The 18561-nt window shown below is 38.1% G+C and overlaps 1 protein-coding gene across 1 annotated transcript; it reads left to right on the forward strand.

Moving 5' to 3' along the window:
- Positions 1-80: 80 nt before the first annotated feature.
- Positions 81-18188, forward strand: LOC136882257 (peroxiredoxin-2). Its single transcript, XM_067154807.2, has 5 exons — positions 81-258; positions 480-597; positions 907-1146; positions 5621-5786; positions 12025-18188. Exons 1-5 carry the CDS (start codon positions 87-89, stop codon positions 12085-12087), a joined length of 759 nt encoding a protein of 252 aa, XP_067010908.1. The 5' UTR covers positions 81-86; the 3' UTR covers positions 12088-18188.
- The last annotated feature ends 373 nt before the right edge of the window (positions 18189-18561 follow it).

Here is an 18561-nt window from a genome sequence, read left to right on the forward strand (position 1 = left end):
CTCCATCACGGAATGAAATGTCCATTCTTTCATTTGCCTTGAAAACAGAAGATAAGCGAAAAGCGACAAAGCGTCGTGCAGGCAACATGGCCCTATTGACTCGTGTCATATTCCCGGTGATTGCAGTATTATTATTTACTACGACGTGTTTATGTTCTACAGATGATGAATCGTGCCATACATATGCTGGCGGAACTGTGTATCCTCAAGAAATTGGCAATACAATCGACCACAAACTCCAATGGACAAAAGCTGTCAGTAAGTGACGTTGGAACACAGTTAAGGCTATGCATTTTCAGTTCTAGAGCAAGCACAAATTGAGTAAAATATGTAGCGTTGATGTATTACTAAAACTATTTTCATTTAAACATTTCTGTTACGGACATTATTTTGTATTTTCTTTTAACAAGGGGATTTTCGATTGGGTCGTGGTTGTATGTGACGTGTGCATAACGGCTCTTGATAACTTTTGTTTGCAGTTTCCAAGCCAGCTCCAGAATGGGAGGGTACTGCGGTGATAAATGGAGAATTCAAGGAAATTAAGCTGACGGATTATAGAGGGAAATACTTGGTATTTTTCTTCTATCCTCTTGACTTGTAAGTTCCTTTATTGTCATTGCAGGTATAACAATTCTAGTTTTTTGCAGGGCGGGGACGATAATCTCGTTGTGTTTCGTCTCGTCTCTTAAACCAATCGCCATCACCTGTTCTTGTGACTTACTATATTATTGCTAGCTACATCATGATAGTAGGCCTACTAACTTTATTTTTATATGTATGCATGCCATGTTTTATCCTCAGAAATTAAATAATTGTAGTATTCTGTGACAAAGCAAAGCAATAACCGTATTACAAAGTACATGCCTAGTGGAATTTTTATCAATAGAGTTTGTTTACCTTTTGCAGTACGTTTGTGTGCCCTACTGAGATATTGGCCTTCAATGACAAGATTGAAGAGTTCCGTCGATTGAACACTGAAGTGGTCGCTTGTTCTGTGGATTCTCAATACACTCATCATGCTTGGATGAATTTACCTCGGAAGGAGGGTGGTCTTGGTGGATTGAAGTTCCCTCTGTTATCAGATTTAACTCATAAAATATCAAGGGATTATGGTGTTTATCTGGAAGATTTGGGTCATGCATTGAGGTAGGTCCCAAATTTGTTGATACTTTATGTTCAGTTTTATGGTCCAAATTATTTTTTTCTTGATGGTATTTATCCTATTACATTTTCCTGTTCATGTTTCTTCCTATATATGACTTTATTGATTTCTTTGTTTTATTCCTTTTCAATATTTGTATTGCATTGTGTATGGCCCACAGCTGCTGCAGTCTATAAAAATAATGGAAACACAAAATATGAAAGTGATGAGTCTTGGTAAGTTATGTGCTGGATTCTCCTGCAGAATCTGCAATGTCAACATATTAAGTAGACCTACACAACAAGTAATATTTGCCGATTTCTTAATTAATCACAAGTTAAGTGATTCAGTCTTTGTGGAGCTTGTAGCAGAGATCTGGAAGTTTAAGTATGCAGAAGTAAATTAATTTTTGTGTGCCAGAAATGTGCTTGGCCAAGAAGGGTACATGTTGGAACACATGCAAAGAACAGATCCACAAAATTCTGCTGGTAGTGAGAACATTGTATCTTCTGCCATAGTGGGTAAGCCAGTGTTCATTAATTGAAGGTTTTGTTCTCAGTCTTCATAGAATGCACTAATCTTGTGTTCTTGTCATTATCTAATGGTCCAACCTCTCCAGCCAATAATCTAACCAAACCAGACCAACAGGCTTGTCGCTAGCCATATATAAGTTGACAGCCTTGTTTAGCATGCTATAATGTCATGTGGGCTGTGCCGGGTTGGTAAAACTTGAGCCCTGGAGACAAGATTTTTCTAACGTTATAAGTAAGTGGAAATTAATGAAATCTTACTTGGAACGTACCGAGCTCGATAGCTGCAGTCGCTTAAGTGCGGCCAGTATCCAGTATTCGGGAGATAGTAGGTTCGAACCCCACTGTCGGCAGCCCTGAAAATGGTTTTCCGTGGTTTCCCATTTTCACACCAGGCAAATGCTGGGGCTGTACCTTAATTTAGGCCACGGCCGCTTCCTTCCCACTCCTAGCCCTTTCCTGTCCCATCGTCACCGTAAGACCTATCTGTGTCGGTGCGAAGTTAAACAACTAGCAAAAAAAAAAAAAAAAAAAAAAAATTGGAATGCATCTCAGAGGAGAGATGTGTTCATAGTGATGCCCAGGAAGCCACCATCCCGCCCCAAGAACTAATTTACTTTTATAACCTAATGAGTATTACCACCATTTTCATTGCTGAAGTAGCTACTTGCATTCCTGTTGGCTAACATAAGGTGGCACGTGATCTCATTCCCGTCAGTTATGATAATCGTAATCCGTTACGAACCCCAACACAATAAAAGCGCCCCTTTGCTTGTCCCTATATCACAGGTCTTGTCCAGATCCTATCCTAACTGTCCACACGGCAAGAACCGGTCCAGACCTATGGTGTAACAATAATCACCACCACCACCTATCGAAGCACCACTCTCTCATTAGTTCCTAAGTAGAGAGGTTGGCAGCATTGAGCACTGCTTGACAACATCGTTCCTGAGAAGGCCGCGAGCGTATAAACAAACGACAGTCGTTCCGCATGTGCGAAAGTCTTGCCTCCAGGGCTAAAGTATTGATGCTGGGTTGATTCCTAACCTCTCTTTTGCACCCCTGATTGTAAAGTTTTACCTTCGAGATAGGTTCTAAGGTCCAGAGGAGTTGCCACCCCTCCCCGGTCATGATTTGGTGGGTTGCTGTTAACGGCAGATAGAAGCATGTATCAGTGCTAACGTGGGGCATTTTGAGCAATTTCATCTAAGGAGGAGTTTCATGTGTTATGGTGACATGTTCTGTTCCCGTGTTTTTCTCATGATGAATGTACTATGTAGAGTTCTAACATGGAAATTAAGCGTTTCTGGTTGCATGACCATATAACATTTTGAAATTTTAAATTTTGACATGGAACTTTAGTTACGAGCTTGAGATGGTAGTTGTATATATTGTAAATAATATTGTATTCATCATACGCTAAATAATAAATAAACCATATAACATATTTTCTTCTGTGTGTGAGGAATGATGTGTCCTGAAAATATGGCCATACATTATTGTTACACCCTGTATAAGACTATTCGAGGGCTGGTTTTTTCCCCCTCAAGTTCCGATAGGCCATAAATAATAGACGTTTGGAGATAACAAGGTGATTGTAGGCCTATTACCAAAAGATTTGTACATTCTTACATATTTTTCTAGATAGTCAAGATGAAGGTTGAGGCATTTGTCATAACGAGAGACCAGCTTTCTTATACCTTCTGCAAAGACGTCTGCCACCGGTAAGCTCAGGTAGGCCCTTATAGCGCCTTGAAGCTCTTCATCCACGAACCTACTACGCTGGCGTAGCAGGGGGAGAGGTGATACTCCCACGCGGCACGTCCCAGGTGGCGGATAGTGGGGTCCTAACCGGCTTGCCGGTGGACTTGAGGGAAATAAAATACCTCTTGCGGACCGAGCACACCACCCCCTGAGGGTTGAGGACGCAGACGTAGACTACACTCACGGTATCCCCTGCCTGTCATAAGAGGCGACTAAAAGGGGCGACCAAGGGATGATTGAATCAGAACCATGAAACTACTTGTGATAAGTACCATCAGTCGGGGAACACCATGGATCGCCTTTACTTGCAAGTAGTACCACTGTGTTAGGTACTCAATAGTTTTGTGATTAGTAGCAGCAGAGAGTGGTTCACTGTGGGTTTCCAGTACCCTTGATTAGTACCACTAAATGTGGAAAACCACGGGCCTCCGTTGCCCATGATTAGTACCATTATGTGAGAAACACCATAGGTCTGCGTTACCTGTGCGACGTATAATACTTGTGAGTAGTACCATAATGTGTGGAACACCGTGAGTCTACACTACTTTTGATTAGTACCGCAACATGAGAAATACCATGGTTCTACTTTACTAGCCATAAGTACCCTTAAGGGGCCATTGACCTCGATTATGGACCCCTTTAGAAAGCAGCATCATCGATTCAGGATTGTGCTTTGGAAGCAGTCCCTTGGCCAATACTATTATTGACTCAAGAAACTTTCTGGGAAGGTGGAGCATTACAGGTCGGATCCACTGATTGTTTTAAATTCATATTCATCCATTTGTTCTTCATCATCACGTTTTGAATTCTGGTCAGTAGATGATTTTGGATTTTAAAATTGTCATTATATTTTGTCTCATTTCGTACCTTTAGGGGCCGATGACCTAGATGTTAGGCCCCTTTAAACAACAATCATCATCATCAAAGCTCTTCGTTGGTAGCGAAGCGGGTCTCCACGTAACCACGCCTTCATTTCTCGAAAGAGGTGATAGTCGCTGCGTGCTAGGTCAGGACTGTAAGGTGGGTGGTCAAAGACTTCCCACTTGAACTTTCTTCTTTTGACACATTGGCACTATGCGGTTGGCATTGTCATGGTCGCTCTCTGGAAGCGACGCAGGGTCTCACAGTAGACTTCTTCATCTGGCATAGACTGGCGGCAGACTTCTTTGCAGAGGGTATAGGAAAGCTGGTCTCTCGTTATGACAAATGCCTCAACCTTCATGGTGACTATGTAGAAAAATAAGTAAGAATGTACAAATCTTTTGGTAATAAAATCTTATCTCATGTATGACTTGATTCATTTCTTGTTTGTTTCTTCTTTCTCTCTCTCTCTCTCTCTCTCTCTCTCTCTCTCTCTCTCTCTCTCTCTTTCCCATCAGTCTTTGATGAGGAATTCTTTTTAGGCAAAAGAAGAAATATCAAAAATGAAATTCCCTGAAGGAAACCATAATTTAATTTCATTGATTGCAGATGTTGAAAACATTCAAGCTTTCTAGGCCGTATCTGCCGTGAAATTACCAGTGTTTCACCCCAGTGTATCAGTGGGTTCATTGCTGATGGCCTACAGCTGCCGCATTCTGTAAAAATAAGGGAAACGCTGATTAGCCCACTGCTACACTGGGGTGAAACGCTGGTAATTCCACGATTGAAAAGGGCTAAAGAGCTTGCGTGTTTTAAAACCAAAGTAGAAATCTTAAGAGTTATGTTGGAATTTTCTTTTCTTTTTCCCTTTTGCTTTCTGTTGTTAAAGCTTGAATAATTCTTTTCCCAAGGTCTTAATTGTCATTAAGCTGCTTAACTCAGTGGTAAAGTTACCGGGAGATAAATACCAGTATTTATTTATTAATTTTAATTTTTTAGCCAGCTTAGGACTACTTAGTCAGGTTTATGGAGGTTTTTCTTCTTTTTTTGTCAGCCCAGTACTGTTTCATCCTTTCTGAATGTAATTTTCTTTTTGCTTCTGGAATCGCGCTTCCTATTCTCTGCTTTTTGATTTTTATCTCTAGTCTAGTGTGTTTATCTTTCAATATCTTGAGTGTAGTTGTTTTGTATTTTAAATCTTCTATTGTAATATGCAACTCTCTCATGTCGTCTTTAAGATCTGTGATCCAGCTAATATTATTCGTACTCTTACATAATTTTTCTATTATTTAGTATATAAGAGAGAGATTTTTTTCTCTTGCAGGGGTTTATTTATTATTGATAAGAAGGGCATATTACGTCAGATCACGATGAACGACTTGCCTGTTGGTCGCAGTGTGGATGAAGCTCTCAGATTGGTGCAAGCCTTCCAGTATACTGATCAGCATGGCGAAGTGTGCCCAGCTGGGTGGAAACCTGGAGAGGATACAGTAAGTGCTAAATAAATGCTTTCTTTGTAGCTGTTCAGTTTAGTCATTTATTTATTTTAATTTTTTAGCCAACATAGGACTACTTAGGTTTACGGAGGTTTTTCTTCTTTTTGTCAGCCCAATACTGTTTCATCCTTTCTGAACGTAATATTCTTTCTGCGGTTTAGTCATTTATAATATGCACTTTATGTTAACATTTTATCGGGGAAAGTGGATACTTGTTGGTTAATCCAAAATTATTATAATAATGATAATTCTACTTCTTTTTTTTTTTTTTACCCACTCATGTGGGGTTGATGTTTCTGGCAAGATGTTTTAGGGTAATTTGGGCCTGTCCTAAATATCATTTTCTGTTACCGAACTCGGTAGCTGCAGTCGCTTAAGTGCTGCCAGTATCCAGTACATTAAATCATTGAAAGTAAATTTCCACCTGTTTGATATTATATATTTGCTTTAAGCAAATTCATTATTTGTGGTCATGCTTTGTTCCTTAGGAACATCTTCAGCTACGTTACATTGCATGGGTGAAATTACAGAGAATTTTCTTCTTCTTAAAAGATACCTTGCTATGCTTGAAGCAATATTAATTTTAAAAAGTTAAAAATGATTCGAGTATGTGAGGAGGGTTGAGTGGGACAGTGAAATGGGAAGGGAAGATGGATCCATTTATGTTCTAACCTAATTTAAAACAATTTCTCTTCACTTGAACATATGTTAAGAATTTGTTAGTGTACAGCACTTTTGTTCTGTTTATCTTGCAATCCGTATCCAGTGTTCGGGAAATAGTGGGTTTGAACCCCAGGGTCGGCAGCCCTGAAGGTGGTTTCCCACTCCTAACCCTTTCCTGTCCCATCATTGCCGTAAGACCTATCTTTGTCGGTACGACGTAAAGCACCTTGTAAAAAAAAATTAAAAGTCATTTTCTGTTAACTGCCTCTCCCTCAAATCTTCACACACACACACACACACACACACACACACACACACACACACACACACACACACACACACACACAGAGTCTTATCTCCTCGGTCTTCCCCTCACTGTTAAGGAGATGTCCTGATTTTTTATTTTTTCCTTTCACTCTCCTGATTTCAGAGACCTATCTTGTCTGTCAAAAACACCAGATTTAACACTATGGCCCAGTTTCTTCAACGAATGTTAAGTGTTAACACTGCTGTTAAGGAGACTTAACACATAATTTAACAAAATGGTCGTCTCATCAATAATTGTTAACTCTAACAAGTTGTTAATACTTGTGTTTCGTTGCCATAAGACCTATCTGTGTCGGTACGACGTAAAGCCCCTAGCAAAACAAATTACTTGTGTTAAATTAACATGGCAGCAGGCCTGTGTTAAACCTCTTAACAGCTGCTAAAATTTCAAAATGGAGGCATGTAGAAGACAAAAGTTTAAAGCTTTACTGCTGTATGAAGTACTTATAAACTGAAGAAGGCAAAGGACGGCACATACTAAGAAAAAGTTACTTTTTAGAGTTGTCAGAAGAAAGATTTCTACAAAGATATCTAATTACCAAAGCCATAATGAACAGGGTACTAGAAGAAATTGAAAATAGGTTAGACTTTCCAACAGATTGAAACTTATCAGTGTCTCCATTGCAGCAGTAGCTTATAGTTGTCATAAGGAGAGGTCAAAGCACTAAAAGGCGAACACATTTTACTTAAGCATGTCACGTCCACAGCCTAATAATTTCCGGAAAATTGAGAATCCACAGATTCCAATGCAATGCGTATATACTTGAAGAGTAACACCACAGTTAAGTGGGGCGGTGGCCGAGTGGTCACCGTACTTGTCTGCGAACCGCGACGACACAAGTTCGAGTCCCGCCATAACAGTCTATAATGATAATGTATGTATGTATGTATTATATTATTATTTGAGGGAACATGAAGCTAAAAATGCGAATGAAAATATTAGACAAACTGCAGTGAACTTCATTTTCTAGCTCAAATGAATACGCCTATGTACAGTATATACATATAAAGAGGGATAGAGAGAGATGCAACAGTAACTGTGAGAATGTTTAGGCCTATATTAATTACAAGTAGAAAATGAAGTGTACTGCAGTTTGTGTAATATTTTTGTTCCCATTTTTGTCTTTTTATTTTTAGCTTAGTCTGTCTTCCTCTTGTCCTCCTCATCCCAGAATCTCTTCATGAAGACGATGTGTTGTTTCTTGCATTCTTCTATCCACTGTTTTCCAGTGGTCTTTTTTAGCTTTCTCCACAAATGTGTGATTTGCGACCGGAGTTCCAAGGGATTTACGGTGTTTTATGGTATTGCCTGTAAATCCTAATTAATGTCTTCTTTGATTTGATTGTATTAAATAGTTTTTTAATATATCTATTCTTGTCCCGTATCTGTTGCCATGTACAGGTCTGTGGTTTTTCTTTTATTCCATATGCCAAGTACAATTTTGAATTTTTTTATAAGCTCTACCTGGAAAAAAAACATAAAGTAACAGAATTATACCTGAAAAAGAAACTACTTAATTATAATTAAAATACAATGGCATGACTTCTCTCCACTCTGGCATAGAATATTCTATGCTTGAGTCTAGAGAATTGAGGAGTTCATTAAGATAAGTTCCAGTTTTCAAGGATTTTAACAAATGTTTTTATATTTTAAAATATTTTGACTGGGCGAGTTGGCCCTGCGGATAGTGGCGTGCAGCTGTGAGCTTGCATCTGGGAGATAGAGGCTTCGAACCCTATTGTCGGCAGCCCTGAAAACGTAACAGTTATAACTTAAATGAGTTGAAACTAAAAATAGGTGTATAATTCCATAAATGGCTTACATGGCCGCAGATCTAAAAATCACGGGAATGGAAGCAGCTTTTGGGTGGTTAGGCCTTGTGTGTTTGCAGAGTTCACCCAGATGTGCCATTTGGGCTCATCAGTTGGATTGGCACGCCCCTCTAAGACTGCTTATCAGTGGCAGACCAACTGTGTGGTTCCGCTATGGAGAGCATATATTTTTGAAAACAGAGAATTCACTTCTCCTTTAGCAGGTTAGCAATCCCTATTTGCTAACACGGTGGGACCATACAGTTGGTCTCTCACTGCTAAGCCAGAGTCTTGGAGGGGCATGTCAATCCAACTGATGAGCCCAAATGGGACGTCTGGGCGAAACACTGCAAACGCACACGGCCTAACCACCCAAAAGCTGGTTCCATTCCTGTGATTTTTAAAAATAGATCGCTTGAGATATCATGAAGAAAAGTGTAATGCAATGTTTCCTAGCAGTCATGCAGGCGATATCTTATAGCTGAGGGTCATCTGAATTTAGCGATATGCCAGGCTGAGTGGCTCAGGCAGTTGAGGTGCTGGCCTTCTGACCTTAACTTGGCAGGTTCGGTCCTGACTCAGTCCAGTGGTATTTGAAGGTGTTCAAATACGTCGGCCTTGTATCAGATTTACTGACGCGTAAAAGAACTCCTGTGGAACAAAGTTCTGGCACCTCGGCATCTCTGAAAACAGTAAAAGTAGTTAGTGGAACGTAAAGCAGTGGCCTTCTGAAGGTAACTTGGCAGGTTTGATCCTGGCCCAGACCAGTGGTATTTGAAGGTGCTCAAATACGTCAGCCTCGTGTTGGTAGATTCACTGGCACGTAAAAGAACTCCTGTGGGACAAAATTCCAGCACTTCAGCGTCTCTCAAAACCGTAAAAAGTAGTTAGTGGGACGTAAAGCCAATAACATTATTACTGAATATTGAATTTTCACGACCACATTGTAATCGAAAGCGACTTTCAACCTATTAGGTCGTGTTACGCACATTTAGTACGTGTTGAAGAGATGTTAAGCACAGAACAAAAATGGCCAACCAGACACCAGTGGGATCCGAACCCACAACCTCCCGATTTCGCGTCGGTTGCTCTACCAATTGAGCTATGGTGGCCTAGGCCATCTTTGTTCTGTTGGAAAGGATCTAAGCTACAGGTATGGTGTCTGGTTGGCCATTTTTGTTCTGTACTTAACATCTCTTCAACACATACTAAATGTGCGTAACACGACCTAATAGGTTGAAAGTTGCTTTCGATAACATTATTATTATTATTATTATTATTATTATTATTATTATTATTAAATTAGCGATATAAAATGTGGGACACAATGTTACCTAGCAACCGTTGATGGATGGCCGTGACCGAGAGGTATATAAGACATATTTATGATGATATTAGTTTTCCGAAAGAGAAATTTTACACTTATTTTTTGTGTTACTCCTTCTGCCCACACTGACTTTTTATGTCTTTTTCTTACCATCTAACTTGGTTTTTATCTTTCCATACATATAAACCTGTTGAGTTCTATATATCCTTTTGTGTATATCGTTTGTTCATTGGCTTTTTTATCCCTCATATTAATATTTTACAAAATACTTTTCCTGTGTATATCCAATTTTCTCCTTTTCACACAAAGACAATCTGTAAAGAATGACCCCTGCAGTGAATATGATACCCACTGCCCAAATGAAGCTGGAAAACAGAAGTAAGTTGATCCAGAATTAAGTGTAATGTTACTGTTGATCAGTTTTATGGGCTTAGGACAATGCAGATCACTGCATTTAGTTTTCTTCCAGCTCCGTGGTATTAAGGTATCTGAGATCAAGGTAGTCTTTCATATCCACTTCCCTTGACGACTCCCCCCCTTCTTTTCCGTATTACCTTTCTTTGTGTTTTCCTTCTCATTTTGCTGGTTACCGTAATTATTATTGTGATTGATATGGGCTGATGATCACGTGTTGGTGTACGTTATAAAAACAAGATGGCAATTTGTCTTGATAAATCTAAGGACTGTATTCATTTGACTTAGTTGTCTAATAAGAATGTCTGAAAACATTGTATTTATTCGTAAAGTCGATTTCGGACATTCCCAATATTGACAGTGTTTTGTGAAGTTGTTCTTTGTTAAGTTGGATATAATAAAGCATTACTTGCTGTCATCTTCAGTCCCCATGTATATGGTACAACAGGGGTTTCATTTTTTCCTGGTTCAGAAAATGAGTGTAATTTGTGGTGACCTGTTGTTTCATATTCCATACATCCTTCACTTCATTTTATTATTATTTTTTTTTTTTTTTTTTCCTGTTCAGAGTTATAGGTGGCAGTACTATGTAAATGTTAGAACTTGATGTAGTCCCAGATGCATCATATATCCTCCGGCCGCAAAAAAATCCTGGTACCCCCAAAATATTTTCCCAAATACTGTTTTTACAGGACTTTGTTTTATTTGGCCTCTTAAGATCAGACTAAACACAACATAAAGAACTCCCGCAATGGCACCCGTGGCAGACATTTTTATGTACCCCCTCTTTTTCTCTTTCTTCAAATTCGTCACATCTTATTTCCCTAAAAGCCTATTGAACACAAATTGGCCTGGAGACTGAAGACGATATGCATCTTTATACGGGGCTTTCAAATGAAAACTTTGCGAGTTCCAGAAACCTCATAGTGAACTTCTGGTTAATACAGCGACCACCTGCCACATTTCCGGAATGGTCTGTACTCCAAGAACCAAGAGAGTTGGCCATGCGGTTAGGGGCACGCAGCTGTGAGCTTGCATTCAGGCGGTATGAGTTTGAACTCCACTGTCGGCAGCCCTGAATGTGATTTTCCACGGTTTCCCATTTTCACACCAGGCAAATGCTGGGGCTGAACCTTATTTAAGGCCACGGCCACTTCCTTCACACTCCTAGGCCTTTCCTACCCCTTCGTCGCCATAAGACCTCTCTGTGTTGGTGCAGTGTAAAGCAACTTGTAAAAAAAAAAAAAAAAAAAAGTACTCGCTGTGTCGACTGAAAGGAGCCAGTAGAGTTTCAATTTCAAATCCCTGTAGCATGTGAAATTTCAGAGCCATTGTCACAACAGTTCAATACGAGGGTTGTCCTTCAGCTGTCTCCGATTTTATTTACGTAGCATGTGTGCTTTGTACATTTGTGCAGTTTAAATGAATGAGATATGTACACATGTGATGCATATTGTCTGTACTACAGAACTTAAACCTGACAAATTTATTATAATATGCCATTATGTTTGACTTAGACATCGGAATTACTTCAAGTGACCATGAATACTGGCATAAATCCAAGCCTTGTCTGTTCACACTATGTTGTAATGCTGTATCTTTTGTAGGCCTATATAACATGACAACCTTTCTAGATTATATACAACTCTGAATCATATATGAATGTTGATTTTGTTTCTGTGTTTATAGATAGTACCTGATCCAGAGAAGAAAAAGAGCTTCTTTAATAAACAGTACAAGACTGAATTTTAGACTCCGTATTAGTCCGAGAAAGGATTTATTTCTTGGCCGATGTGTTCAGTGTGGGGAGTATTCTTTCATTTCTGTACATTACTTACTCTTAAATTTGCATTTAGGTTCTGGATTGTAATGGTTCTAATTGTTGTGCAGCATTTATTTTTTTGTCAGCCAACGAATAACTGATAAGATACCGTACTACCTTTTTAATCCTGTGATAACTTTTTCTCTCCTATGTGTTATCTTGTACATAAAAGTAATTTTATTAGTTTTTATTTTTACTAAAATGTCTTTAGATTTATGTTGATTATAAGTGGCCATTAGTCTTTTAAGCAGCAAGAAAATCAAAATATACACGTGATCTCTTTATGGATGTGCCCGTCTTGTTTGATTCGCATAAGAAATAACTTTATAAAGTTTATTGGTAGATAATGTTTAGCAGCTATAAAACTATATCATAATCATTACTTACCATGAAGTGCATACTATATGGAATGTAGAAAATAGCCTACAAAAGATGTTTTATGGCATACTATAAAACTAAAGCTTATCCATTGCACTCTAGTCATTTCAGTTCAGTTAGTATCTCTGATGCCTCAAATTTAAACTTGATATTTTAGGTATCTCAGAAGACCATGGGATTTCCCAGAAGACATCTGACCAATACTTCTTTAACACGCTAGGGATCACATAAAAAAATTACATGATCGGTCGCACACGGTCGATTTGACCGGGGAGTATAAAATACGGTAAAACCTCGTTAAGACATTTCTGGAGGGGACAAGGAGAAAGAACATGTTAAGCGAGAAAATGTACTACTGAATACACGAATAAAAACTATCCAACAGGGATACGGAAACACCAGATACAATTTTGTCTGATACAATGAAGTTTTACGTCGTGTAACCGCGAGTACAGTGAAACTATATCTATCGTTCCTAAAGATGAGCAGAGAATATTAAAAGGCGTGAAAAACACGAGAGAATAAATACGAAAACCTTTTCCGCTGGGTATTATAAAATAACAACGGTGCACTGAAAGGTGTGAAAAAAGCACCAGACAACAGATATGAAAACATTTGCACGGGGGCCCATAAAAATATCAAAGTATTATTGTAGATCACACACTTTCTAAAACAAATGGCAGTAGAAGACTTTTATTTTGGACCAGTGGGTTTATTAAACATTATTTTCTGGTCACACTCTTAGACAATGAATTGGAGGTTACATTCGACCTCGACCACATGCAACTGCAACTTTGGCCGCCATTTTGAATCAATAAAACTTTGATTAGACCAACTCGAATAATCGAGTTGAAACTCAAAGGGGCGAGTTTCAACATTCACACTACCTGTGCGCGCTTAGATATGGGTGCCAGTCCACGTTCTGATAGATTCTAATCTTGTCTTCGTTTGTAAGGAATTTCACAACTTTTTCCAAGTCCGTAACAAGGCTTTCACGAGAAATATGCACCACAGTAGTCAACTTACACGATTATGTTCCTAATCCAGATGTAGGCTATCAGATGACAAATATTCGCTACCATTCAACATAAAATAAATTTTTAATTTCTGAACGGGGGAAGCACAAACAGGTTCACTGTGTTATTCGGCACTCTCGGTGCTAACCAGCAAGCAAAACTGAACATTCCTGAGGCTAATGGCCTGCTCTCCGAAGTTGCAACTTATCCTATGAAGTTCAGGAATTCAAGGTCTTTTTCCGTTATCATGCAACTGTGGTGAGGCTTCTTTATTACCCGAGTTGGAAATCACATTCCTTTCACAAGGGATGAGAAATAACATTTCCAGGGTTGGGAAAAAATATGAACCTACCAAGCGGTAACAGCAAAAATTTGTGATGCGGTAAGTGAGGTATTTTTATACATATTTAAAATGATGAGAATCCAGACTTCGAATTTGCAATGTGTTAAGCGGTAAAACGTGTTAATGAGGAGCGCACTAATCAGGTTTCACTGTACCACTTTTTGTAGCATTGTATTATTAAGGAAAAATATGTTCATGAAACAAAATACCCATTTTTCTTGCAAAAAACATTATATTATTAATTTAAAAATATCCACGAAACAAAATATCCGGGGTCGCGCATGGTCGATTTGACCGGCGAGTATAAAATACCAGTTTTTGAAGAAAAACACTTTGTATTATTAAGGAAAAATATGTTCATGAAAGAAAATACCCGTTTTTCTTGCAAATCATATTATATTATTAATTAAAAATATATCCATGAAACAAAAGGGTCGGATAATAAGGCAGCGCCACGGTGGAAATGACCAGGCTTATAGATAAAGCTCTCCACTGACTGACTGGTGATGGAAGTTGGAACAGTGAATATCAATACTTGGAGAGGGCAAGTCCATTGAAAGGTACAGGAGGGTAGGAAGCGTTTTACCGTGAAACCATTAAGAATAAAAAAATGTATGAGCCTGGTCTAAAAGACCATGACATGAATTCTTGTGGGTTAATGAACAGCATCATGTCCAATATAGGATGTAACACGATTCAGTACTCAAACTTGTAGGAATGGTAAAAAAGGCCAGAACAAAATATGTTTTATTAAATAACCTTAGGTCCAAAATTGATAATTGAGATACTCTTTGAAATGATTGAGACTGAATCTATTTACAGTAGAACTTCGATTATCAATCCCTCAAATAACCGTTCTGCAAATTATCTGTTGCCCAAGAAAAATTCATCTTGATTAAAAAAAAAAAAAAAAAAAAAAGCAATATGCAGTCGCTCCAAAAACTAATGAGTGTGCTCTTGATATCAGTGGTATCTCAACGGTGCAGTAGTCGCCAGCATCTTGAAAAGGTGTAATACCAGTATAAATGGCCCGTTATTGGACATTATAAATTTTCCAGCTAACTCATCCCTTGTTCCCAGCGCTTCGCCCTCGTGTGCCAAGCTAGACTCGTCAGCTGGCACCTAGCACACCCACCAAGACGCACGGCTAGTGCATACCATGGAGGCCAATGCGTAGGCTACTCGGAGCCACCGGCAGTGCCAATGCACTATGAGAGACTTTCTCTCATTACCAAAAAGTAATGCCTGCTAGGCCATCAGATAATATAAATATAATATGATATAAATGATATATGATATAAAATGTTATGAATTTACTCATTCGGGACAAATATTCAGGTTCCCTATGGGAATCAACATCTATATCATTGAAAAGTCCTGAAGAACTTGTGTTTTTAGATATGCACAGATTTTGAAAAATAATACACTCTCGAGGCACCCTGATCCTCCGTGTTAAGTTCGAAGTAATAAGCAATAAAGCACATCCATAAAAAATACATTACTGTTGTTAACTTCTTGTATCCTTTTAAGAGAAGTTTATTACTTGCCATAAAGTAACATCACATTCACTAATATGCATCACAATGCAGTTGTCTCTCTTCAGTTCTGAGCATTTTGACGTAAGTTTTTAAGAATGAATTAATTATGGCAACGGGTTCTTTAAGATGTGCACAAGGTGAGTTGTTAGCTTTAAAATGGTTCTGTTCTAGATGTGATTATGGAGTACACCAAGGGAAATTTTTAGTGGTAATACAAGAAATGGCCTTAATCTGCATTTGACTTGCTGATAATACACCTCTAAATATTGTACAGGTTAATAGTTTTTATATTCTTGAAACTTTAATATGGTGTCATTATTTTCAGATGTTTTCAGTTAATGTTTGGTGTGGTAAATATAAATTTGGATCATTTGTTATGTGTAAAGAAATAGATGACATAGTTCAACATACTGTTGCCAAATATAAACAAATATTACTTGTCTGATCAGTTATGTACCTCCAGTACCTAACTTCTAAAGATAACAAGGATACAAGATTTTTAAAAGACTGAATTATTCTGTGAAAAGTAATATATTATTAGCCAGGTTTTCTGCCTCATCCCAATCTGTGAAATGTTCAGTGGCGGATGTTGCATAGCCTTCCTCTTCTTCATTGATTGCCTGAAATTATCCGTATCAGTGCAGTTGTTTAGAATCTTTTTAGCCTATACCGTTTTAATACCGTAGTATGAGGTACCTTCCCTGAATTTATAGGCCTTGTCTTTGTCTTCTCAGTACTTATTCATAGTCGCACAAAACCAGCCTTCCTGTGTACCATTATGATCGTCTACTACAAATTTGTTGTTATTTCTGCTTGAAAAAACAAACAAACAAAAAAAAAGGGTATCATTGGTCTTAATGCAATAGCTCAAAGCAAGGTATAGGATCTGGAAAATGTGTACAAAGCAATGGGGAGAGTTCTGTAATTGAAGATTTGTTCAGGTGCATTGCACAAAACAAACATTTGCTCTGAGCATGATCTTCTATGGCAAAAGTCAGCCTGATCTTTTCATGGGTAGTTGTCTGCCCCAGTTTGTATTCACTTAATGAGAACCAGGCAGATTACTTTCCCAGGTACTGAATGAAGCATGATACCTCTCCAGTTTGTGCATTTGGTCAGCTTCTGTTTGTCTGGCAAGTTACCCTGCTCGCTGTGTGTTGCGCAATTTGATGACGTGATATCCGCTATTGGAATGGTAGAGCAGCTGAAGGTCCAGTAATTTTTAAAAGTACGATATAATATCCCTCCGTCGTTTCAAGAAGGGACATGTATGTATTATTTATGTAATTTCATTTTATGGCCATTGGCTGCAATAAAACTTTATTCAAAGTAATATATCTTTTGTTAACAGCTAGATAAGTAATTAGTAATACATGCATTGTAACTTCAAAAAGTAAATAGGGGAGATATTATAAAGTAATACTGAGTAGACCTTGGATTTTAGGCAAAAAACGGTTTTGTTCCTGAAGAGATAACTTAAACTGAAGTTGTATGTACTTGTTTTATGTATTTATAAGGTTAGAAATGCTAGTCTTATAGTGCCTAAAAATTTCTAAGTGATGTTAGTACCTATATCCTTATAATTCCTATTTTATATTCCTAAATTGATTTAAAATACTTATAATTTATTCTGAGAAACTAAAATATGCTGACTCTTTTTCAGTATCTTTAACAGCATATTCTTGAAATACTTTACAAACAAAATCTTAAAACCACACTCCCCAGAAGTCCTTAAAACCTCCCACAGTAAACACGTCTATAGTCTGTGTGTTACGAGGTGGGAGACTGTGGTCCATTGACCTGCTGGAAACAAAACTCTTGATTTTATTCTGCTTGTTTGGGCAGTGTATGAATTATGACAAAAGTGTGAACTTCCAATGCGTCCTTAATTAAACAGTGGTTACAGGAGGTTCCCCTTTTCACTTTGGATGGTAAAATTACATATTCTATGACGATTTCAGCAAAGAGGTGAGTGAAATTTGTTTTATATTTTCCCCTAACGAGTTATTTATTTAGCAAAATAATAATACATCAAATTTAAGCTGCCTAAATATATTTTTAGAATCCATTTTTTTTTTTTCCTTCATATTTGAGAGCCTATTTTAGGCACCTAAAATAACATATTTAACACCTAAATATCCAAGGTCTACTAATGAGATACTTGAGCTTGCTTCACCTGCTCTGAAAATGATCGCATCATGTGTTTTCTTCGGAGGCATTTCCATTCTATAAAATACTACAGTTCTGTTAACCAACAAACAAATAACACAAAAAAAAAAAAGGACAAGCAGCTAGTTCCTAACAGCATTTCACAACACGTGAAGACAATTCACTAGTGTTCCGTGAAGACATGATTGTACTGCTCTCGCTGAGGAACATTATGTCACTCTGTTTATATCGAGTAGTTTTCTATGGCAGTTGCTCATCAGACCTGTAATATTTACCTCCTGCTTAGATCAGTGTGTTGTATTAGTAAATTGTCTTGGCTTGAACAATGACACCATAACGATTAATAATAGTTTCACTTGTTATTGTACTTGGACTGATGCCCTTGGTGTGCTGAATGATGATGATGATAGTAGAATTGATAAATACGTTCTAAATGCTCTGTTGGCTGCTTTAGAATTGTGTAAATACAGTACTGTTTGTTATTGTGATCCAAGTCTTGATTGGTATCATTGCATTTATGAAAAACATGACTAAATGTATTAACTTATTTTTTTGTGAGAATAAATTTACCCTACACTACATCTGAATTTTATGAGTTTTATATTCTACTTGGTGTTTTGTGAAGTTCTATCTTTTGTTTTCTTATCCTGGCTCAGGCTCTTTACCTACCAGGTAACCCCTTTCACAGTCAATGACGAAACCCTGCACGTTATTGAATACTTCCCTTACCTCTGCAACCTCCTCTTCAGGGTACCATCATCATCTAGTATTCTGCCTTATGGCAGGTCTTGTCATGGGATGAACCTCTTCTACTGTTGCCTGTCCTGCGCCAAGTTTTTCATGTCCGAATATTTATTTCCTTGGATATTGTCCAACATTTGATATTTTTTCCTTCCTCTTCCTCGTTTTCCGTTCACCATTCCTTCTTTCGGTAAACTGTCTCTCCTCAAACAATGTCGG

This window comes from Anabrus simplex, chromosome 10, assembly GCF_040414725.1.
Source record: "Anabrus simplex isolate iqAnaSimp1 chromosome 10, ASM4041472v1, whole genome shotgun sequence".
Lineage (NCBI taxonomy): Eukaryota > Metazoa > Arthropoda > Insecta > Orthoptera > Tettigoniidae > Anabrus > Anabrus simplex.

Excerpts from the sequence above, each read along its gene's own strand:
- LOC136882257 (XM_067154807.2), top strand. The coding sequence starts at position 87 with ATGGCCCTATTGACTCGTGTCATATTCCCGGTGATTGCAGTATTATTA. Across the intron at positions 598-906 it reads TTCTTCTATCCTCTTGACTT|TACGTTTGTGTGCCCTACTG; the intron begins GTAAGTTCCTTT and ends TACCTTTTGCAG. Across the intron at positions 1,147-5,620 it reads GATTTGGGTCATGCATTGAG|GGGTTTATTTATTATTGATA; the intron begins GTAGGTCCCAAA and ends TTTCTCTTGCAG.